The sequence below is a fragment of the Rhodamnia argentea genome, chromosome 10 (genome assembly GCF_020921035.1).
Source record: "Rhodamnia argentea isolate NSW1041297 chromosome 10, ASM2092103v1, whole genome shotgun sequence".
NCBI lineage: Eukaryota > Viridiplantae > Streptophyta > Magnoliopsida > Myrtales > Myrtaceae > Rhodamnia > Rhodamnia argentea.
Genome location: NC_063159.1, coordinates 10,469,292 through 10,493,970, shown reverse-complemented (window position 1 = coordinate 10,493,970; position 24,679 = coordinate 10,469,292). Strand labels below are relative to the sequence as shown.

At 38.0% G+C, this 24,679-nt stretch overlaps 1 protein-coding gene across 2 annotated transcripts; it reads right to left on the bottom strand.

Moving 5' to 3' along the window:
* Positions 1–186: 186 nt before the first annotated feature.
* On the bottom strand, positions 187–24,475 carry LOC115742807 (uncharacterized protein At3g06530). Of its 2 annotated transcripts, XM_030677300.2 has the most exons (39): positions 24,124–24,475; positions 23,812–24,025; positions 23,619–23,714; positions 23,419–23,536; positions 23,138–23,311; positions 22,575–22,745; positions 21,925–21,980; positions 21,754–21,843; positions 21,536–21,681; positions 21,341–21,423; positions 21,119–21,247; positions 20,936–21,010; positions 19,152–19,320; positions 18,490–18,629; positions 18,266–18,355; positions 17,490–17,670; positions 17,158–17,255; positions 15,992–16,144; positions 15,717–15,873; positions 13,555–13,688; positions 13,144–13,225; positions 11,248–11,416; positions 11,048–11,123; positions 10,790–10,960; positions 10,629–10,694; positions 9,496–9,600; positions 7,286–7,375; positions 5,907–6,109; positions 5,582–5,780; positions 5,300–5,482; positions 5,013–5,108; positions 4,854–4,921; positions 4,432–4,780; positions 3,756–3,968; positions 2,937–3,614; positions 2,449–2,855; positions 1,541–1,799; positions 1,181–1,351; positions 187–693 (listed from the first exon to the last, which is right to left on the bottom strand). In XM_030677300.2, exons 1-39 carry the CDS (start codon positions 24,281–24,283, stop codon positions 463–465), a joined length of 6,450 nt encoding a protein of 2,149 aa, XP_030533160.1. In that variant the 5' UTR covers positions 24,284–24,475; the 3' UTR covers positions 187–462. The 2 variants fall into 2 exon arrangements, with proteins under 2 accessions (XP_030533160.1, XP_048141869.1); XM_048285912.1 differs by lacking the exons at positions 23,619–23,714; positions 23,812–24,025; positions 24,124–24,475 and having other exon boundaries at positions 23,138–23,223.
* Positions 24,476–24,679: the final 204 nt, after the last annotated feature.

Below are 24,679 nucleotides of genomic sequence, written 5' to 3'. Positions count from 1 at the left end.
ACACGAGTTCACTAACAAATGATTCTACAGCCATTAGATGACGGGATCCATGTAAAATTCACTCGAACTCCACGTTATCAATCCTCATGATTGATCAGTCCATATGGTATCCCGATCCAGACAAAAATTAGAATTTTGTTACACAGAGAAATACATATCCCACTAAAAACGCAAGGTGTAATAGTATGCAGATGAAATAGTGAAACAGGGAACACTGCATCACGAACTTCCCTTGCAATCTTTTCAAACTACAACAGCCATGCAGACGGGAACTGTCCAACATCATTGAACTGTTAGTCCTGCTGACCTTCAAAATTGCAGGGGCTAGAGTAATAAACAGAATATTGACATATTAACAACCTAATCCATTACAATCTTTTTGAATCATTGGCTCAAAGACCATGCCTACAGCAACATGCATTAGCCTTTGAAAAGGCTGCCATCAAGTGAAAAGATCAATAATCATAGATATTGACGAAGGCTTTCACCACTCATAGATTCCATCTCCTTCAAAATCTCTTGCGCAAGAGATTTAACTGTTGGCTCCACATCTTCAAGCAATTCCCCTAGAAAAGGTATTGTTTCTGGCAGAAATATGAGATATTCCTCTTTCAGGTTCTCGAGAAGATACTTCACGATTCTCAGGCCCAAAATACGAGATCGGACCTTCTCGCTTCTGGTTTGCATCAGTACCTGGGAAAGAAATATTTTGGAGAACACCAAACCCGTAAGCATAAGCCACTGCAGATGTGCAGAAGAGAGATGAACATCTACACTGCTTCATTGTGTTCACTCTTCACATGGACCATAATTAAAATATGAAGATATATAGAGCATAATGGAGCACTGTGCCTTTCAGAGAAGGCAGTTTCTCTGACAAGCCTGTACTTGGATAAAATTCTAGCCATTTAAGAAGTACTTATCATCTATCCTGCTGGAGGAATCGACATTCATGTAAACGAAACAAAGAAGCCTCCATGATCTCCCCGACAAAAAAGTGTTCTCTCTAGTACCTAACAACTTAAAACCACTTACGTATCAAAACAAAAACTTGAATATTCCGAGTTGTTAAAGAAACATGCTGCAATTGGTCCAAATCAGTAAGTTATCAAGGCTTAACAAGCACAAGATGCATTTATATAGAAAGAGAGCCAGGACAACATATTTTCCGAAGGCTCACCTCATGATTCAAAGGTTTCCAGAGAAGGTCAGATCCAGCAGTAACAGCCATTTGACCAGTGCAAATAACTACTAAGTCATCAACTTCTTTCACTGACGGTACATCAGGGTGGTCTTCTACCGAATGTGGCGGTTCAGCTCCAAGCTGAGATACAATAGGTTTCAGCAAAACCTGTGGAGAACCGAGAAGCATATCCTCAGTAGACATAAGTGGCAACCCACTAAGATGTACAAGACAACAAGATGCCAATTGGAAAGGGAAACACAACTATCTCTCACCCTAACTTACAATCTCAAAGATAGAATAACATAGGAAGGTAATATGTATGTCTATAAGATACTTCATGGAATAAAAATAAACCTGAAAAGTTGAGGAGTCGAGCAACTTCAAAGACCCAGTATCATAAAGAAAACACTTGTGCAGGGCTGACAAGACTAATGCCCTTATCTGCCACTTCTGCAGTGATAGCCCACTGTTTGCCTCTTTCACCTTAACTCCAGTTTCGGAAATTTTGGATTTCTTCTTTTTTTGCTTCAAACTCAAGGAAGCTTCCTCAGCATCGGCAAGATGGCGCACACTACTCTCCAGCAAGTACTTAAAGTAAGGGACAAATAGGGATCTGTACATGAAAATCATATCTGAGTAATGAACTGTAAAAAGCATAATGAATTACTTATTAACTGTTTGCATTAGATTTCACTAAACTCTCGTGTACTTAAAACAAACTAATATTTGGTTCCCCTAAAATCTCAAAACACCAAATACCTTGCCAATATCCTCTTAACTGCAATCTTGTGGAAGTCAAAATCAAAATACTAAAGGAACATAATCAAATCTCAGAAACAGTTAAAAAGAATTTACTGAAAGGCTTATAATCTTCTAGAAAAGCTTAGAAGAATAAAGACCTCATTCAGAATTACTTAAAAAGAAAGAAAGAGAAAAGGTGCTTATCCACCAGCTATTAAGTGGACAAGAGCAGCAGTTTGGCTCTACTCTGTGCCTACAGGATTTTTCTAACCGGAACTCCAAACCTCTATCCCACAAACCCAATCACAAAATAACGATAATAGGTTTTGAGCAGGTGGACTATCCGATTTACCAACGCACTGCAATTCCTATCTGCCTTAACTATTTAGCAAGTCGAACATTCTTGAGGAACAAGGACTCCCTTTCTTAAAGAAACAAATTGAATGTGAAAAATTCACAGCTACCATCTTAAGTTAATTTTCACCAGGACAAATACCATTGAACATTTATCTGTTACTCACCGATGATTTTCAGCAAGCTTATTTACCAATCCATACATTGATATCGCCCTATCCAGATTTCTGCCTCTATTTTCACTTTCATCAACTTCCAACTCTGCCCATTCCACAGTCCGGATAAAAAGAGGCTTGAACATCGTTTCTGTGAGCTTCATTGTCAGCAAAATCATTGAATTGATTACACTTTTCTCGATTGCACTGATATTCCTGACCGAAAGAGGGCGTTGACGTCGAAGATCAAGAGCGCTCAAGCATAGATCAAAGATTCTCTTGTAATAACCAGCAACAGATGTTCTATCCATTGTAGCAACCATGTGTGAAAGCATTTCAAATATTATTGTCAAACTGAAATCACCCGCCACAACAGCACCAGAGTACAGATTCAACAAAGGCGGCAAAGCAAGGCGAACCTGGAAAATAAAGAGTTATACTGTCTGAGGCTTATCTGGAAACAACCACGGTTAAGCACGAAGTGTGATAAGAAAACTTACAGGTATTTTTTCCGCAATGAGCTTTCGAACAGTCTCACCTTTTGTTCTCAACTTGATGTCTGATCCTGATACCAAATCAGGATGCAGAACAAGAAATTTACAAATACTTTCAAGGTATGGGTTCAAGAAGCCACCAAGCTTGTCTACAACAGCCTCCACAGGAATGAGAATTGAAAGCAAGAGATCACTAGGTCTCAATGATCTATTAGAAGCATCATCACCAACTTTTCTTTCTGCATTAAAACTTGAGATGTTGTCCAAGGTCCTCATAACATTCTCCATCATGCTGGGGAGATGAATCAGTGCCTTTGCCCCAAGCACATTGATTAAAGTACCTGCAGTACGAAGGCAGCTGGAAGATACTGTGGCATCTGGTGACTTTATATTTCTGACGACAGATGCAAGGAAATGGTTGAAAATTGAATAATTCGAAGGAAATCGGTTGGCCAAAACTTCCATGGCTGAAACTGCTGCAAGTTTCAAGGATGTGTTGGAATCTCCCACTGATGCATCAAGTAACTGAATAATGTCCAAACACATCTTGTTAAGAGCTTCAAGTGCACCCTCATCAAGGTGAAGCCAACTACTTGTCAAATTTAAATAAAATTCTCTTTTCTCCTTTCGTTTTGATGGAGTTGAGCCTAGATGCTTCATACTTTTGGAGAATAGCACAAGAGCCTGCACAACAGTAGTTAGTTAATCAAAATACCAGATACAGGAAATTAATTATAAGGAAAATGTCGCTGCATATCAATGTCATACTGGAAACTGCATCACTTTATTAAACAAAATGTGCCATTTGTAAGGAGTGACAATTACCTTCCTTTTCACGCTGTGGTCTGCATTATCAAGCAATTTAATCATGCCCTTAAAGTACGATGAAGGAATCATCGCAGTTGTAGTAGTTATTATGACAGAATTCAGATGATACTTTATGCCTTCTCTGATGAAGGCAGGAGCTGCTATTTCCTTCTTAGTATCAACAAGCTGCCATAAGTAAACAACCTGCTCCATAAGTTCCTCTAGCGTTCCCTGTAAAGTCAAAGTAAATTTTCATCTAGTTGTCTATATGTCATAGAGATGTTTACAAGTGCTAGTTCATGTGCCATTTTGGCAAGTTTCAACAAACAATAGGACAAAGCAGAGAGGATATTTGCTCAGTCAAAAGAGTGAAATAGTAACATGCACTCAGTCAAAAACATGCATAGGTAACGTTTCCAGGGTCATAGTATCTGGCGGTGCTTATTGAAAAGTAGTTTCTTGAAGGCACATTTTCTAATAATTTACTGTTAGTACACCCTCTTTCCATCGGCAGATGTTCTAGCTTGTAAAACTTATGAATGTACAAATTTTATTCATGACACCCAGGTCACTGAAGAAAATTACATGGCAGACATATCAAATCATAGAAGCCCATTATAATTAAGAGAAAGCCAGGGCACCGTAAATCACAGTCACAGGGAGGAAAAAAAAATCAGAAGAAACATATCACTACCTGAATAGTCCCTAAATCATCCCTTGACTCCAGAGCAAAAGCGAGTTCCGGATCTTGCAACTTTTGTGAAATAAAAAGCATCACAAGCAGCAAATCTACAGGCCAAAAAGTGCCCGAACTTTCCCTTCCAAGTCGTCGAAGCAGAATTACGAGAGAGGGCAGCCACATCATGCACGGATAATGCTCACATAAATGCACAGCAAAAGCATACTCCCACTCCATCTGTATCATAGCCATAAAATCTGGCGAGGTATAGGCTTTATTATCTAGCTCAGTCAATCTTTTCCTGGTGATTAATGACTGGAAAAGAAGGAAAAGCAAAGAAGCCAGACTTCTTTCTCCCAAGGTCCTGTGAAGAACAAAGTTTACCATGAATCCTATATTAATCTCATGCAACTACCCAAAAAACCTGTCAATAGTACCTCATGAGATGAGTAACAATTGACAGCCTCCTCTTTTCAGCAACTTCAGGCAATATATTGACAAAAACCTGATAACCAAAGAAATCAGGACTCTAGACTGACAGCATATATAAAAAAGACTGCCACAGAAAATGCGCAAAGTGCAAGTCCACAAGGTACCTGAAGCAATTGGTCAATGTCATTTGTCTTAGACAGCCAACATGGTAAGAGAGAAGACATAAGCTCTTCAAAAACACGCAGTGAACTACTGTCAACCTGCGTATGGATAAATTTACATGACAAGCCAATCTGGGCCAAAAATAAAAAAATCATCACAGGCAAATCTATTAACAAATCAGCCATTGGAGCTCTCAAGCATCCCAACATGTCCCAACATGTTTTTCCTTCACAATATGAATTGAAGCTAAAGGCAATGCCTATACAACTGAGATGAAACATCAACAAACCTGTGTAATTGCTGATTCTCCCGCAACAGTCAGAATATCCTGTATGTGATCCAGAATTTTGTCAGGGATGAGTTTAGCAATTGTGGACAAGAGCTTGAGAATGTGGTTGTGGGTGACTCCATCTTTAGCTGAATGAGCACATCTGATCAACAACTCGACGTCAATGCTGCCAAGCATTTGAGCCTGTCACGAATAAATAGCAACAATTAAGAAAACACCATCACGACTACCACAAAATTGATCCCAGCCTGAAATCTTATACCAATCCAGAGAGGTTCTAACCTTAGACTGAATAACGCCAACTGACGATAAGATATCTTCCAGCACCAAAAGCAGATTCTGCTGAACGTAACACGCTGAGCTAGTCGTACCTTCAGAGATCCCAGAGGCAGCTTGAATGGACCTCTCATCCATGAAATGTACCCATTCGTCCGAAAATGTGTGGCCCAGAAGCTTAAACAATGGACTTATTAGACTCTCCCTACAGAGATTATGTAGGATACATTAGTCCAACAAATATGCAGGGACAAATATGAATTCTAGGGGAACAAGGTCAAAGAGTAATGCACAAATAGAAGTCTACAAGTAAAGGGAAAAGAGCTGAAACCTGTTTGTTATGTCTTTTTTCATAAGCAGAATATCAAGGAGGGAGATGAGGAAAGAGAATGCATTTTTGCCTTTACTGAGGACATCGCGATGCTTTTTCAGAATGTCATAGCGTGCTGACCTCCTTTTCTTTTTCTGAGATGTTATTGGAACTTCAAATGTGGACAAAGAGAGAAGCATTTCAGACACAGTAGAACCAACTACCTGCAGCACCCATAGAAAAATGTATATAAGTTCACATTGCTCAAAACAAGTAGAAAGAGATTCCCAAGAAACGCCATCCATAACGATTACATCCACAGAATTCAAAACAGAAAGAATACAACAGGTATTTCAACTGGTTTACCAAAGTTGTTGGAAATATCCAAGCACACTCAAATGGTATAATCAAGCTAACATCTGGAAAAGCAAATTGCAGAAGTGAACGGAATTCTGATAATTAAAAGACACTGATATAACTAGTTAGTTACTCTTCATCAGAAGCAGAATATTGGCATGGTGTTGCACCAATTTTTTCTAAAAAAAAAGTTGTGTACTGATCCTTGGAATTTTAATGATACATCAAAGACAGCATGATTTACAGATTAATAAAAAAATTCTCTTTTTGTTTCTGCCAAATATTTATTATTGAAGCTAACTGTTTTACAGAAAACTTGCTTTATTGGAACTAATATGATATCCGTAGTTCAAATCCTTCTATTTTGCAATTTTTTTTCCATTTTATTATGTGCTTGTCCCATCAGCCAGATTTCCATTTTCCTCTCAACAAATAATCTGTCCAACCCAAAAATCAAATTTGAATGGACGATACATAAATCATTTAAGCACTGATTATCCCGTCTCTTTTTTAGGTTCATTCAATTCACATATCATTCGTAACACAAATAATTGTATTAGGTTTGCCTGACTAGATTGTTGTACCTACATTGATAGTTCATCAGACAACTCACGTGCTGGTCAATGCACACAGCCAAATGCATGCTCCACAAATGCTAACGAGCAGATGCTTATACGGAAGACAACAAAAATCAGTGATAAAATCGTACTTATTCCTAAGCTTTACACTCAGAAACTTTAAATGGAGATACCAATATATTTCTGGCATCTTGCAAACACGAAGGGCAATAAGTTTACCTTCTCGCGAGTCATTTCCATGTATAGGTTCGTACATAAAACATCTTAGATATCCAAATTTAGGTTTATCCTCCTAACAAAATACAAACTACTCGACAACATAACTTATTCATACTTGCAAACTTGCATATCTATTCCAAGAAGCCACCCATCCATTCTATTAAAATAGTCAAAATATACGAGCATCATTTTGATTCACCCAAATAACATGGAGAACACACATCACACAGGAGAGAGAGAGCGCACATCTAAGCGTAAAAGGGCCTCCTTAGTTGCAATTTGGATATCACTATTTCCTTTGCGAAATAATACCACAAGCACAGAAAAGAGAGCCTCCTGCAAAGAAAAACCAAAAAAATTGAGAATCTAAGTAAATGAAATTGACCATTAAAATATACCAATCACTATTTTCTGTCATTGATGAACTCAACAAAATCTCAATGAAAGAATAAAACACAGGAACTTATGGACCTTATGATGACTAGATTCCCAAGGACAACCACCACCATATCTATGAGTTGACACAGTTCTGCCAAAAGATTGCAAGGTGCAGGCATCATTTCTTAAAACGTTAACGGTAGCTTACCTACAGAATTTGCAAGCACTTACTTATATTTTCATACTGGGACATAAAGAAACTTTCGGCAACTTGTGGGCTGTCTGTACTTGTTATATAAAAGGAAGAGGATCTCCTATGTTTTAAGAATTCTAACCATCCAATTTGCCTCTTTTACTCCTATATATATTATCTCAATCTTAAATAGTATAAATGTAAGGGTAAATTTGGTAACAAAGCACAAAAAGAAAAACCTTCTTCTATTATATACATATATTTGAATGATGAATTACATTTCAGTCAGAAGGTACCAAGGGGGTACCGCCCTATACGGGTTCAAAAAGAAGTCGCCCATATAAAAGATTATGCACAAAAGACTGTTTCTAACGTTCCAAATAAACTGTATGAAACTGAATTTTCCTAACATACCAAAAGTGAAGAGTGTAAATCTAATTATACGTTAAAAATTCCGTCAAAATACATTAATTTAAAGTACAAACAATATTAATTTCAAAATCTCCTATATTCAACGCCTATCATACATGTTAAAAATTGAATATTGAAGAGGAAAAGTATGAGCACCTATACCTATATATTTCTACGGATAACAGCATTGCTTGCAAAAATTGACACTACATAATTCTATGGATCACACCGCAAGCTTTGCATAAAAAAACGTTGATATAATAGCTAATGGCTAACAAGCACCATCAGCCAGGCCAAACAAAAAAAAAAAGCAACACCAGGACAGTCAAAGACAAGAATGCAGAAGCTTGTCTTATATGTGAGAAAACTAAGGAGGACCACCCCTTTAGAAAATCACAATTAAATCGAAACCTCTCATATCTACCACAAAGTAGTGCGAAATTTTTCTGTGGCCCAAAATTTCAAATTATAATATAGGCCAAATACCAAAAACATGCCCGAGTTTCCACCTAGATATTACTTACATATATCTGTTATCTAAAATACAAGTTACACAACACAGCTCCACTAGAATGACTAAAGTACCCCTCTTACAAACAAAGATCCAAAACACCTAACTGCCAACCACATACCCCTCCCACAACATCTCAGCTCTCAGCTCTCTCTCTCTCTCTCTCTCATGGCCGTGCAATGTGGCCCTGTGACCAAGCCCTTTCTGCTCTGAGCTAGCGGCATGGCCGCCAGAGAGAGAGAGAGAGGCGTGGCATCTTGTAGTCACCAGCTGGGTTGACAGATGAGCTGCGACAAACTGTGATGGTGTTGTGCAAAGAAGAAACGAAGAAGATGTCATGGCCGAGAGAGAGAGTGATTGATGGGAGCTGGACGCATCACTGCAAATCATGTGGGTTTTGTTGGTGAGTGTATTTTTGGAAAAGGAAATGGACAAATTGTAAATAAATGCACAATTTTGCTGAAGTAAGAGTGTAAATACATATTTTTGAAAACAGAAGTATTTAAATAATATTCAAATGAAACTGAGAGATTTTTTTTTGGTAATTTCCCTACAATACATAGAAAAGGCATCATAAACCTAGCAGCAATGACAGATCGGGGGCAGTCAATTTGAAATTTCCAACAGGCATTGCCTTCTGAAGGAAACATCAAAGGCAACTTAGGACATCTGATTCTATTGAATTTGGATAAAATGAGTAGACATCTGATTAGGGATTTTAAAGCCAAAGCGTTTGATGTGATCAACCCAAAGCATGTTATGAGCAAATAATGTAGGGCAAATGCAGCTTAGCAGCAGAAACAAACAAAATACAAATGAAACCAGTAACTTAGATATCGAAGCACTTAAAAAGTCCATTAATCCATTGTTAGGCCACATACTAAAAAGTGACCTCCACATGAGAAGCACTTTAAATAAATGACCTCTCCCAATCTAATAATGAAGAGAGAGAAGGTAACAAACCTGCATTTCCATGGTCAATCCACCATAAATCCGACTATTCAGCTTACTTAGAACAGCTATACAAGGCAGCACAACTGCAGTATCTTCAGCAAAAGACCCTTCAAACTGCATAGGACCCAAAGCAAGTTCATCAGCACTTAAGGGATGGTTTCGATATCTTAACTATATTTTTGGTCAAAGGATAAAGATCGAACAACTTTTGAAAATAGAATAGGGCCTAAAGAGTAGTGGAATAACCACTCCACAGTTTGTCTTGCATTATGCCTATTCCAGTCTATGTCCTCATTTGATTTGGTATAATGGTACAGAGAACTATTAAGGATTAGCATCACAATACAAGAAATTCCCTAATTAGCTTGTTTGCATGAAAGTGATAAATTCCAAGTAATGAATTATTAAAGTCCAGTTGGCTTCAAACATGCACATGAACATCTTGCACTGTCAACCTAACCAAGAGTTGAAATTAAAATCCATACTCTTCATCTTATCCATCAATAACATCTAAGCCTCACGGATATTACTGTAAGGTACAAGAGAGTAATAAATCTACCTGGGCATGATGCGGATACAAATTGTCTAGAACAACTAACTAAGCTTTAAACTAGAAATGAGGGTTAGCTATACGAATCTTTTTATGTCATTGAGCATGCTCTTTCAAGGAATGAATGTCATTACAAATGTGAAAATGCATGAAATTAAGTTGACTATCAATTTCTAACCAAAACGTATATGCCTATTGCAGGGACATGTACTTCCCCGTAATTAACTCCATCTACCTTCACATGGCACTACCGATAATAAGAGAGGACTTCTATTGAGGCGCATGACATTTTATTAGAATATGAAAGTGGTTCCCCCACAAATGACATCTAATGAGCGAAAGGCTGTCAGTAATTTCTCAAGTTTCACTAATCATCACAGAATAAATAAGTCTTCTAACCAGCAAAAAAGTAAACTTATGTGCATGAAAGAATAAATGACTAATTTTAAACTTAATCAGGTTAAAGAGAAATATAAACAGCTAAAGATGTGATCTATTGAAAAAAATTGACCTCATAATTCAACTTTGAAAAGTCTTAAAAATTTAAATGTTAGAAGAGATGTATACATCACAAGCCCGAACATCATCTTACATGCAAAGCCTTCAATAGATGATCCTCAAAATTGCGAATTCCGGCTGTAGAGGACATGGTACAGCTCTGATGCAAGCATATGACACAATTCTATGGTTAATTACCTAAAAAATAGATGGATAAAGAAATAAAGACAAAAGATCACGTAAAAGTATTAGTACCAGTAGAAGGCATAGGATTTCAACATCAGCCTTTGACAATCTCTGGTATGAATTATCCCTCTCAAAGTAATATCGGTCACGAGATTCCAGAAGTTTAGACAGTAAGAGCTCAACATCTTTAACCTGCATGAGTGCTTCCCCTATTCCTCTGAGCAAGGACAGTATGACAAGCTGTCAAAAACAACAAACAAGCCAATTACTCCTCTTAAAAAATATCCATTTTAAAGAAAGCAAGATAACATGTGAAGCAGATCAAACCTTCCCATGCGATGAGAGCTGCAAAGCAGACTCCAAAATGAAATCGAGGATCTCTTTTTTGGTAGATTGAGTTAACCTGAAAGATTATATCAAAGCTAACGTAGCCTTCCAGAAAAAGAATAGATAGAATTTGAATTTATAGTACTTCACTGAAGGGCAAGAATGACATCAAGAGCTGTATATTAAGGAATTGCAATTACCTATTTCCTACATCCTGTGGCACCAACAGTTGGTCAACAATGCCCAATGGGCCAAGCAAAGCTGACAAAAATGAAGCAAGGAACTTCCTGTCTGACAGGATAAGCCTTTTGTGCTGAATTATCAAACCCAAGAGCTCCTCAAGGAACCGACTCCAAATGGCAATGGTCCCTGAAATTTCATTACGAGGCGCCGCAAATAAAACTAAAGCATGCAACTTCTCCATAAAGAAAAGAGGAACAAGCGCACCAAAAGTCCCGAGACCCAAAGTGCAATCAAACCTCAACTTTCAAATAGTGCAAACAAGTCCTAAAACTAGTAAAATATGCACGATCAAGTCTCTAATTAGGTTGTAATTTCTAGGTGACTGAAAATGCTAATATTCTTTTATTATTGTTTTCTCATTCCTTTTAAGCATTTTTTTTTTTGTCGCAGTTGGCACTAATGTGGTGGCAAATAGATGCCACATCGGCCTGATAGATACCTAAAAACAGATAGAGAAATCCCTAAATTTTCAATTCTTTTTGTTTCCCTCCCCCATTTTCCATTTCCCCTTCCCCTTCCCCTCCCCTCCCCTCCCCCCCCCCTCCTCCTCCTCCTCCTTCCTCGATCCAATTGAAAAGAGGGGGCAGGGCTGCCGCCACCTGCCACTGCTGCTAGCCATCATCAACACATCTCCATCCACCACCATCATTTTCACCACTAACACTACCCTTCTCACCCATTCTAGATTCGTATGCAGAAGGTTGAACATATAAAGTACATCACAAAACCCTAAACACCGTCAATGGCAACCACTCCTACGAAATGTTGGAAATCAAAAGAGCAAAACCCTAACAATCAAATCCCCTTTGTACGTATTGAGCAACTTTGTCATCTTGCCGAAGTACCTATTAGATTGCTATGGAAACTTTTTGGGGCGATACTTGGCTTGATTCTGCGTAATATGTCAAGAAAAATAACATAGGAAAAAGGAACTTTCTTCAAAATAGGAGGAACTGTGCAATTGCCGTGAGTTCCGGTAATTCATCTAGTAGAAATGAGCTTGAGAAGGTAAACCACCGTCAATGACGAGTTTAGGTACCCACCCGGGCTATCACAAGGAGCTGCAAAAATAGCTATCCACCACACACAATATGTTCCCTTCAAATTCCCCAAATGCAGCGAGCTCTTCAGGACTATGGCTCGATATCAAGAGAAATGTCATCATTTGGAAGTTTCTAAAGTAAGACTGGTTCAAATTGATTTCTCGTGCTGGGTGTGTGAAGGTCGAGGAAGAATGGTTAAGGAACAACATTTGACTATGAGAGAGACAGTGTCTCTTTGGCATTAGAATTGGCGGTGGTGACAATGGATGGAGGCTTGTCTAGACAGTTGGAGGAGGCGACAATGGGTGGCGGTCGCCTTCCAGCCACCCATGGAAGAGGAGGAGTGAGTAGAAAAAAAAAGAAAATAGAAGAGGGAAACAAAGAAATTGGAAAAATTAGGCAATCACTCTATTTCTTTTTAATTTGCTATCAGGTTGATGTGGCACTTACTTGTTGCCATAGAAATGTCCTAAGAGTTGCACAATACAAAAGAGAAACCACTAAAAAGTGCCACAAAAGATTTTTCCTTCATTGAGAATTGGATTTGATGGAGAGACTTGGTTGCACAATTTTTACAGGTTTTAGTACTAGATTCTGCAACCTAAAGTTTTAGGACTTGATTGTAGTTCCGATACAAGTTCTTACATTTTTTTTTTGGTAAGGAAAGTTCTTACATTTTTCATATACTTATCCGGAAAAAAAACAAAGCGTAGAAGTGTGTGTGCTTGTGTGCACATTTAAGCACGTGTTTTCATTCTATTGTTCATGAGATAGAGCATAGTTTTTAGTGTTCATGTTAAAGGTCTATACCATTTTTCTTCCCAGACAAGTCAACACGAGAGCATAATGTGTATAGTCCCTCAATGCAGTTCATCGCAGCAATCCTTATATCCTGCAAGAGGGAGACAACAAATTAATGACATGAATAAATAGTCCCAATTTCGGCTCTTTTAAGACCAGAAATCTCTCTTGGAGCATATTCTAAAACCTAGCGGAGACTTAGAAACAGAGGTAAGTCTATTTCATGAAATCTCAGACATATCTAAAATTGAAAATGAAAATAAAAGTTGGAAAGAGGAGAATATGGGGAATCTCATCTCATTCGATTCCTAGCTTTCATTACCCACTGTTTGCGCCGATACTTGCTGCATATTCTTATTGTGCGGGTAAAAAAATATTGGCAACAGTACTTAAAAACACTCAAAAGACAGAGAAAGCTACCTGGCTCTCACTGGCCAATGGAACAAGAAGTGACGGAAATTTGCCTAGAAGTTGCAATGACAATGCATCCTCTGCTTGACCACAAAGATGGGCAAAACAGAGGAGACTTTCAACTTGAACTGCAACCGGATAACCTGCAGTGTAATGAACAGCATAAAGACATGCAAATGAACCTACCATGCAACTTTATAGATGGACGCATACATTTTCTCCAGACATAGTTTTGTACTTTCGTGTGGCAAAACATCTTATGACCGAGTACTAAATCTGATATCTAGCAAAGACCATTGTTACCCATGTCACACTGACTATTGAGAATCAAACCCAAAATTTCACTGTTGGATAGCTCTGATAGGCGGAAAGAAAATAGGAACACAGAAAAGCTACTAGTCAAGGATGTGGTACAACAGGAGTAGACTTTTTTTGGATGTCCATTAGCAGTAAAAATGATTATTCATTGGTATTTAAGACCACATGGGTATTAATACATTTGAAGCACGGCTTAAACACTTCATTTGTATGTAAAAACAGACCTATGATTCTCGACCATATTCCTAGATTAGAAATAACTCATTTTAATGATACATTCTATAGAACAAAGACGGGCATTTTAACATTAGTGTAACAAGCATTGAATTTAACACTCTAGATTGGTAGACAACAAAGCCTGCATGTTCCATATTATGATTTCTAAAGAAATAGTGTATTCCAGTATTTTTGGCCAAACCATGTTAATTTTGATTGTAGTTGCAAAGATAGACGGAGTAAAGACTTTCACGGATTATGTTCTTTTATCTCCATAACTTTAGCGAGTAGGTGGACATAATAAATTTGATAAAGAGGCAGAACGTGCCAAATGGAAGGAAAAAAAAACCACAAAAGGGTTAATTCATGAAACACCACAGATCCTAACTTGAGCTTCCACATCTTGACCAGCATTAATGGAGTTTAATGCCAATTTAATAAATAAAAAACAAAGAAGAGAGAGAATTTATAGAAACAGGCACGATCATTGCTACCAACGACAAAATAACAGCAACAAACTAAGCGTTATCCCATTAAGTGCTCAATAACTTTCTTATGGTCTCTTCCATGTCTTTATAGGTCTTCCCCTGCCCCATCAACTCAATTCTCTATAACCAATCACATCTCTCCACTGAAATATTTTAAGGCCTTCATTACATGAGACCTAAACCACCTTAAATGACTCTCTCATTGTATCTTCAATTGGAGTCAGACTTCCCATTTCTTTTCTCGAGTACCGCACATCTAAGGTACCTCTACTTCACTCATTTTGTGGACATGTTGATTCCCCCCACCACACCAAATATTATGTGCCATAAAGCTTCACATACCCTATTGCCATCACGCGGACTTTTCCTATGAGATTAAGTGGGCATTTTGACAATCACATGAAACAGTAAATGTTTCTTCACATCATTCATCTTGCTTGTACTTTGTAAGCAACATCTCATTGATTTCTCCATCATTTTGGCAAATAGATCCAAGATCTAGAGTCTCCAAAAGACTAAAACGGCATTTGAACTTCTATTGTCACAGAAATTATGCTCCATATATTTTGTCTTTGACCTATTTAGACAAAATTCTCAGACGCCTTGGTTTGTCTACATGTAGGTTCAAACATGACATGGTGTAGCATAAACCTAGTTCTACTCCCATTAGTACCCTGGTGGACGGCGGTGACTATGGATCAAATCGAACATTCCATCGTGGTTGTGGAATTCCAAAGGTAATGCCCAATGGGATCGCCGACGTTGCTCACCCCTGCCCACTCTTTTTTACTTATCAAAGGACCTTGACTCCAACATTTACATTAAAAGTTTGACTTAGAAATTCCAGAAACATAGTTGCATTTCCAACCAACTGCAATAACCTCATTTTTTTGCCACCCATGTAGGTTTTTTCTTTAGGTCTCACCTAGCTCATGAGTGTAGCAGAGTATTTCAATGTCTAAAAGTATATCAATTTTTTTTACCCAAAAAAAAAAAAGTACATCAATTTAAGGTGGAGTTATCAACTTAAGAGAAAGCTCCATCAACACTATAACATAACGCATCGACTAGATGGCAGAAAGATGAAAATGCAACATCCATGTTATGAATGAATAGCTTAAGAAAATAGTGAAAAGGCACAAACAAAACCTTCTTCTGTGAAAAACTGAGACAGAAAAGTGGCTGCACAAATCTTGCAATTTGTGACGAGGTAATGGAGATGCTCCCTGAGCACCTGTCTCTGATTTGAATCTGCAAGTAGGACAAATATCTCCCGAAGCTTGCCAACCCATTGTACACCTTCATGCTGCCAGGAAACAACTCATGATAATCATTGCTAGCCACTAACAAATTAAACTGTTCAAATATAGAAACCCGCATGACCTGAGGAAAACAATAAACATAAGAAATATGTAGTTACCAACCGAAAAGAGGTCAGTAGGAACTACTGAAATAAACGCCTCCAGCATTCTCCAAAATATACATATTAAGATCTTTCCATTCATTTCTTCTATATTGACATCAAAAAGCTGATCCAGGAATCCTATGCAATCTCTTCTCCATATTTCCACGTTGTCCTGTCAATTCATGAGTTACAAGTGTTTGTCAAAAGAAATGTCAAGATAGGTTCCATCATTAAGTATCATTATCTTATCTACTGTGCAGAATTCCCTCAACATCTTTTCAGGGTACTTTTGAGGAACCTAATCAGTAAAAGATGCTGAAAATTGCCAGATCATATCAGCCCGTGGGATAGATCTCATTTGAGAACCCAAACTCACATTCCCACCACTGATTCCATGAAACAATTGGCAATGCCCATAACGTGAACTACAACTGCCTAAGTTGTCGGAAATTCTACAGCACAAAACAATATTACTTAGAACATTGCTGAATCTCAATCCTAAACACACTCCCCATTTATGGTTCCCATTGCATCGTTGCCCAACCTTCCAACTCATTTCAAAGAACCCTGGAAATGGTTTGTTTATTATGGTGTGCTTACGTCCCATGACTGGAAATAGAAATATTATAATGCTACTAAAGCATTGTTTGACACACAAAAATTTTCATTTCTATCAGTGCAAACCAGAACTATTGTACTCATTGTCATGTCAACACAATCAAACTCTTGGTTGATCATATCAGGGTACTTCAACACAATCAAACTCTTGCATTAACATCTCAGGGCATTTACGACTTTTCTCGCATTAGAAGAACATATGGAAAACTTTAACTGAGTTGACATGTCAGTGAAAGGAAGTAATTTCAGCTTGAAACAAGTGACTGCTGACAGATATTAATGCTTTTTCAAAAGAAATTTAAGTGGTACAATTCCCAAAAAGGAACATTAAAATATTCTTGGCTCTAGAATTGCTCCAACAAAAAAGAATGTGAACACGACATTGATGTGAAGTGCAGATATAACCATGTCAGCTTGCAGGTAAACATTATAGTTATAGGGCAATGTACAATGAATTCACAATTGAGGTGTATTCCAACGTTTAGGATAAGATGAGAACATTTGTTGGAGGTTATAACTATAATAACGATAAAATATTGAACAATAATGCAAAATAGTCACTTCTACCTCTCCTAGATGCAGGCCTTTGGAGGATTTAAAAGCTTCCCAATTACTTTTCAGAACTGGTAAACAAGCTTCCAAGAGGTCCAAAACTCGGTTCCCATCTGACATGCACCAAAATTACAAAGTCAACTACTTAACTACAGTGACACATTTCCACCATAAGTAGATTATAGACAATCTCCAATATCACATCAAGACCTAGTTCAACATTTTATTATAAAAAATGTTCACAAACAATAGAAGGAACAAAGAATTCGCTCAAACGAACAATATAACATACACAGTGTCATAAGTAGAATTTAGAAATTTATCTCCATAATACCGGTGATACATACCTTTCCTTTTCATCTCAATTGACTGCAAGAGAACCAAAAAGAAAAGTGTTTTTGACATCATGAAATCATTACTATTTTGGACAAGGAACGGCAAAAATTCTTGAGGTTGTTTTGAGAATAAATCTGCCAAACTATCGACCATCCTCAGATTTGCAGAAGATATGCTTCCAGCTTCCAATTTCTGCATTTTTAAAAAATGCACGTTTTAATAGCCACATCTCCCAAGAAGACCAATAACAATCATGTGCTCCCTCCCCTCTCACCATTTGCAGCTGTAACAAATCCCTCCTCTCCGGTCTATCTGTATAACCTTTTTTTACTGCCACCATAAGTTAGTGATGGACATTGTCCTTTCAGGCCATCCCTATTAATCAATGCTGTAATTACAAACTTATAGTTTAAAACCTCTCCCCAGGCTACGTTTACATTCATACGGGAGAAAATGTAGAACTATGCTTAGCTCATGCCCATTAGCACGAGGGGAACATACATGCAAGAGCGTGCCCAAATGCGGATGCATGTCTTGCTAGTCTTAAAGTGTTATCTTTAGTCAAGATATTCTTGCATGGCAAATATGTCCTTTTCTCATGATTAAACTCATCTCAACCATATAAAGACAGTCATCCAATGAAAAGGTTATTGGCAAGTGTGCAATACTTTTAGACCTAATGCATGAACTATGCATACCCATCAATCAAGTCATGTATCTTCCATGAAAAACCCAAAACTACATCAATCCAGACCAAAAGGAAAAATTGCAATTGACGATGTGCCACCTCTGAGCTGGGTAGGCTGGGTAGATTTTGATACAAGGGCCACTTCACTTCCTTCGCTAATTCCAAAACCCTCAAATTGTACATCTGTGTCTGCAATTCGTAATATATTGAGAGAGGCAATACATATCTACTCACAAGGAGTAAGAATCAAACTATTAAATACAAGATGAAACATAAATATGACAAGGACTATTGATCAATTGATAAATAATAAAGATGAAAACCTTGGGCGTGATAAGGAGCAAGGGGAACATCAATGCAGCCAATTCCTTTGCCGAATCCAGTGAACCATCACACATAGTTATCAAGTGCTTCAAACATAGGATAACAATATCACCAGCTAAGGCACTGTTATTTACTGAGCCTGCAGGCGGAAACGGAGACTGTCAAGCATCAAAATTGAGCACTTTATATTCTATACCACTAATGCAGTCCATTTGGCCCATGGGTGATAGAACTAGACTTCTCCTTTTGGTGGGGTGATGATCCTGACCTAAACGGTGCCTGTCAAGCACCAATATTTTGGCTGCCAAATATACTTTAAAAAAAGAAACCCAAGACACCAGAAGAAACATCTGGGGACTCTTTATCAGCTAGAAAGTTGCTGTTCTCCCGTGTGATTATTTCCATAGCAACCAGATAAAAGGGAAGATTAGAGATTTTTTACCAAGCACCAAAATCCTACTCTCCAACATCTGGATAATGAAACTAAATGTGCACAAGCTACTGACACAGGATCAGAGTAATACTTGGAAATGATGAGCTTCATGTACCTCCAAATCCAACAAATGAAGGTCGTAGATAAACAATTCCCAGCAAATACAGACATGAAACCAACTAGAAAGGCCCTGAATCTGATAAGTAGTTGTTTTTTCTCCATACTTACTCGATACAAGAATTCCTATGCATCTCCGTGTTATAGAACACAATGCTTGAAGAAGATCAGTCCGATTTACCACATTTGGCAATTCATTAAGTAATAGAGCTGCTTGAACAATAGATAAGTCATTATCATGCAGCTGGCGCGAAATAGCATCTTGAATTGTTTCAAAACCCTGCATAATGGAGTGAGAAAAAAACATTTTTAGTCAAAGACAAAATCATATTTTCAGTGTGCAGCTCCTTTTGCAATACCAAGCACCAAAAATCACAGATCACATAGAATTGCTTTCTCCAATCGGCTCCACCAAAAAATTATCCAGACAAAGCACTTCCCTATAAAGATGCATGTCATCTATAGGAAAGCAACCTGAACCAAGAAGAATATTCTCTGACCTGGAAACTCAATGAAACTATTTCATTGATTTATGCAGAAAGTAATTTGCCAAAAATTACTGGGAACAAACTAAATTCGTGAGGATCTATGTTGCATACAACAGTGCAACTTATGAAGCCAATAAAATCATGTTTTATAATGCTGAAAGATATGTAATCATTTCTACTTTTCTTCAGTTACCTATCAAAAGCCAAGATTACCTCCATATAGTGGCTGAAATATGAATTCTCAAGTATAGCAGGGGGTGCAAACATGTACAACATTTGCAAAATGAGAAATGGAAGATGAGTAAATGGAGAAATTGGCAAGTAGGCGAAAGCTGAGCAACCCTAAACTATCATTTTCTGTTGAGGTACTGCGAAAGGTCCATGCATAGAAGACTGAGAGTCTGTTGGGTGCAATTGTAGCTCTGTTGTGGTTGTGTTGTGTTGCGCTGCGCTGTCTCCAAGCACATGCATTCAGCAACACATCTTTTAAAGGTGTTGTGCTGAGACTACGAAGTGCTTGGAAAAGCTGCTGCGAAATTGCTGTGGCTATCAAAATGGCGGAAAAGACCTATCGCATTGTTGTAGAGTTGTTACCAACGTTTATTATTAGAAATTTTTGCAGTATACCATTTTTCACCATTGATAATACTGATAATGATGATCATGTTGATATTGTTATTATAAATATTATTATAAAATCAACATAATAATGTTATTAGTGATTATTTCAAATTCCCTTCTTTGAAAATATATTAATGAAATTTTTAAATAAAAATGCCTTGGAAAGCCAAAGCACCCCATCTCACCACTGTAGCAACTGCAGAAAAGCCGTAGCAAGCACAAACAAAAAAATTGAACAGCTTTGAAAGCTCTACAACATTCAGAAGTACTAAAAGTGAATGGCCTTCAAAGCATGACAGTATATCTCTAACAGCAATCAATTAAAAATATTCCAATCTAATTGAAAATTCTGAAAGACTTACAAATGAGAGAGAGAGAGAGAGAGAGAGAGAGAGAGAGAGAGAGAGTTAATCCAAGACAATTACCAGATTGAGATGTATAAACTTATCAAGCCAAAAAAGAAAATATTCCCACTAGCCATTTTTTCAAATATCTTTGGATTGACAACTTGAGTTGCAGAAAAATAAAAATATTTACGCCTACTAGTGTACAAATGTATCCCTGTAGAACATTCAATTCATGTAAACCAGTTAAAGGGAAGACCACGACATCTTTCCGTAATTCACATAGTGGACCTGGAGGGAAATCAGAAACAGGCACCTACTCTTTCTAATTATTTCTTTCCAGCCAGTGATGATGTTCATTAACACAGGACAATGAAGCAAATTTCTCTTTGCCAGAAAAGTAAACATGATATGCCCATAAAGAATTTTCAATAATTACTACCTGTGAATTGATACTATCAGCTTTTAGGATGCCAGAAACATTCAAACTAGACAATGCAGCGCATCGGACCTCAACCTGGAAACAGTTTTATAAGAATGAGGATAGCATCGAAAGATAATATTAACTGTCAGCACATATCTCCAGGAAACAATTTCGAAACCTTAGCTTTCGGCCAAAAATTACCTTAGGATGGTACAAGGAAAACCAGATTTTTGAATCCAACATAGGCACAGACGAACTCAAATTCCCATCTAACACTTTAGACAAAACCTCAGATATCGACTTCTGTTTTCCCTGATGCAGTCTTGTATTCTATAAAAAGAAAAAAGAGAGAGATATGTAAAATACGAAAGGACAAAGTGCTGTAAAAAAAAAAAATGCAGAAAAGGGAATTTAAGCACAGACCTCGAGGAACTTTCTGATGGAATCATGCAGCTCAGATGGATAACTCTTCAAAATGACAACCAAGATTTTTTTGGCCCAAACTCCTACAAAGTGTTTTTGTAGTGCCCGTAAAACATACTGCAATAACTTGTTAAAACAAAGAATGGCGACAAAGAACAACGGAGTGACGAAGTCCTGAACATCACAGGAGATCACCTATTTCTGATGGAGAACTGTCATTTTTCTGGGATAACTTCAGGCATGAAAAGAGGACCTTGGATACAAAACAATCAACCACATTGCCTAGAGGAACTGTCTCAACTATGGATACCAGTAGGGAACAGCAGGAAGCGTCTGAGAAACTGCCAAAATCATTATGGGTTGAGTAAAGCAGCATAAAAGAGATAAACAGAAACTTGGAATGGTTTTAATACCTGTACTCGAGCAGAGACTCCAAAAACAAGACAAGAAATTTATCTATGTTGAACTCTCTGGATAATTGTGATAGAATCCCCGTAATATCCCTTCAAAAGAAAATTCCAAACAGATCTAAGATTAATGTCAATGGAAGCACTTCTGCAATGAAAGAAAGATCAAATGAGTACCTTATCTCCTTCACAATCTCCAGTGCTTTCTTCGGAAACACATCCACAGACTGTGACTGTTGAGTAACATATTATTAAGCGAGAGCAATGACACCAGCAAGCATAGTAGGAAGCAAGATGAAGTATTAAACATAATCGAACATACAATTGAGACATAACCACGATTGCATGTACAGTGTTCATCACATGCAACACAACAATCGTGCCCCCTTGCCAAGACCAACTATGCAAACATTACCTATTGTTGGTTTTTTCCCTCTTTTTTCTTTCCAGGTAGCAGTCTAAGAAGGTGTGTAAAAGGTAGAGGGGAATCAGCAATGACAGTCATGCATCTTTGTCACTTAATCACGTCTTGCTTCTACTGCTATATCGGGAGTTACTCCACGTAGTGCTTGACGTAAAACAGATAGCAGATTTCTTTCTGTCTTTTGTTGAATTTTCATGGCTCGATAGATAATTTGATAAGCTAATGATTTTTTCTGTGTTTCAGAATACGGTTAACCTACATGTTAACTAATCAATTCATAACATCCCAAACAATCGATTGAAGTGAAAATATGCACATATTGGTGTAGATGAAAGCAGGGGAACGGATGGAATTAAAACGGATATAAGTAAGAGTACATCATCATTGTGAAAGTAAATAATACCTGAAGAAGATTGATTAGAGCCATAAATGATAACCGAACCCATTGTAGCCCCATAGCATCTTTTACCTCCTCTCTAGCTATGTCGGCAATTGATCGAATCAAACTCTTCACAAGTTTTGGAGACAAAGCAGCTTTTTTTGCCAGTAAGCTAACGATCATCAGGGCACTGGCCTGTGGAGCGGGGGGAGAAAAAGTTTTTTAACTTGCAAATTAACCGCATTTTATCTAAACCGAAAACCAAAAAAATAAAATAAAAAAGGAGATTCATGTCTAATTAATCAAGTCACAGATAAAAGTCATTTGCATCTCCAAGAACATCAATCTACAAAAAGATGCTTCCTATCACCAGGCTGGACTAAAATCTCCTCTATGCACAGAAGCCCCATTAACCACAGAACTTCCTCATCATCAGTTTCTAATAGACCTTAATGACAATATATGTTATACCTGCTAATAATGTGTGGTGTTGGTTGGCACCCCTTTGGTGCCATTTTGCACTGACGTTTTATTTATTCAAAAAAAAGTATGTCACCTGCAAATGCTTTATTTAACTCTAGTGTTACCTTGTGTTCTGAACCGCCTTTCATGCCAGGCTGAATTCCAGAAATCACAAACGGGAGAATCCTTTTCACAACATCGCTCTCAACAGCTGCAAGAGAACCCACGGCCTCGATCACAACTGCAGTGCAAAAGTTCACTACAATGCTTGAAGGATGATGCTTTTTGGCGGGAGATGCCTGCAATTAGAACCAGCGATATGATTGCAACATCACCAGAGATAGTGCTGAGTTTATATGCTTGGAACCATGGGTCCACATGTTTCGATAGGAATAAAACAACTTACATAATTGCACAAAACCTCGAGAATACCCATGTCTCTTATACACTGCTGCACTACAACCTGCCTTGGTGGAGGTGCACCGGAGACTTTAACACCTTCCAGGAATTTCCATTTCGTATTCCTAAATACCATAGAGACATATGAATCCAAATTGCGAGACTTTACTTGCCTGTATAAACATTTGAGAGCATCTATTGACCTACCCCAAATTAAGCAGCTGCACTATTCGGACAAATGCATGGGTGTCGTGGTATGGCAATGCGCAAAGTATCAATTCCTCCATATTATACACGTGTATCCTACAAAGCGAAGCACAGAGCAAACACAGCACATAAACACAACAGGGAGAATAAATTCCCAACATGATCAAGCAAGCATCAGGTCACCCGTGCGTACTTATATCTTCGTATCAAATACTCAAGCGTTCTAAGGGACGAAACCAGCTGAAGATAACTGGAAAGCAGCCGCAGGAATGAAGTGATAGACACGTTTATTCGTTCATTCTCCTCAGGGTTCATCAACTCTCTGTCCAGCTCTTTACTCTTGTGGCTAAACAAATCATTCTTGTAGTTCCCAAACCGTTGGTCGGTATTTACAAGAACCTCGAGACCTGGAAAACCAACCAAACGCGTTCCAATTAGCGTAATCTTCCAACCGTCAGTCAGAAATCTCGACCGCAAACCAATAATTTAAGGTGACTGGACGAACCAGAGAGAGCTATGTCATGTATGGTGTCGATGTCGATATCCGAGGCCTCTTTGGGATTGAATAGAACGGAAGGGCGAGTGAAAGGCCTCTTGAGCGGCTCCGAATCAGCTTGTACGTAGGACTTGATCGCTTGTAGCTGGGAGGACAGTGAAGCAGCCATTGTCGTTCTCAGCAGAATTCGAGCCGCCAAAGTACGAGGAATGAGGCCAGACTTCGAGTGGTTTGGCCTGAGTTAGCAAAGAGCGAAGGAGAGGTTTCGGTTCAGCTCGGACACTTTGATGTCGGTGTCGGTCATCGCCCAGTGTTCATCACTAGGGTTTATGATACCTCAAACTATGAAGTATAAAGATAAACCCCACCGAGGTCAATGGAGCAATGGACGTGTTCGGACTGCGGTGTAATTATCAAATTTTCTCTCATTTCAATCCCTAAATTCGCGAGTGTTTACAATTTAGTCCATGAACTTTTGCTAACATTATTGGTCTTTTTTTCCTTGATGACCATCAAATGAAAAAAAAAAATGGTATATCTCATTGGAGAGAAACTATGGAAATAT

What these genes read in the sequence shown, in the direction of transcription:
- LOC115742807 (XM_030677300.2), bottom strand. Translation starts at nt 24,283, where the DNA reads ATGGCTGCTTCACTGTCCTCCCAGCTACAAGCGATCAAGTCCTACGTA. An exon ending in AAGGCGGTTCAGAACACAAG is followed by an intron (nt 22,746 to 23,137) that starts GTAACACTAGAG and finishes CCCGCTCCACAG; the next exon opens with GCCAGTGCCCTGATGATCGT. An exon ending in TCAGTTTTTCACAGAAGAAG is followed by an intron (nt 13,689 to 15,716) that starts GTTTTGTTTGTG and finishes ATTACACTGCAG; the next exon opens with GTTATCCGGTTGCAGTTCAA.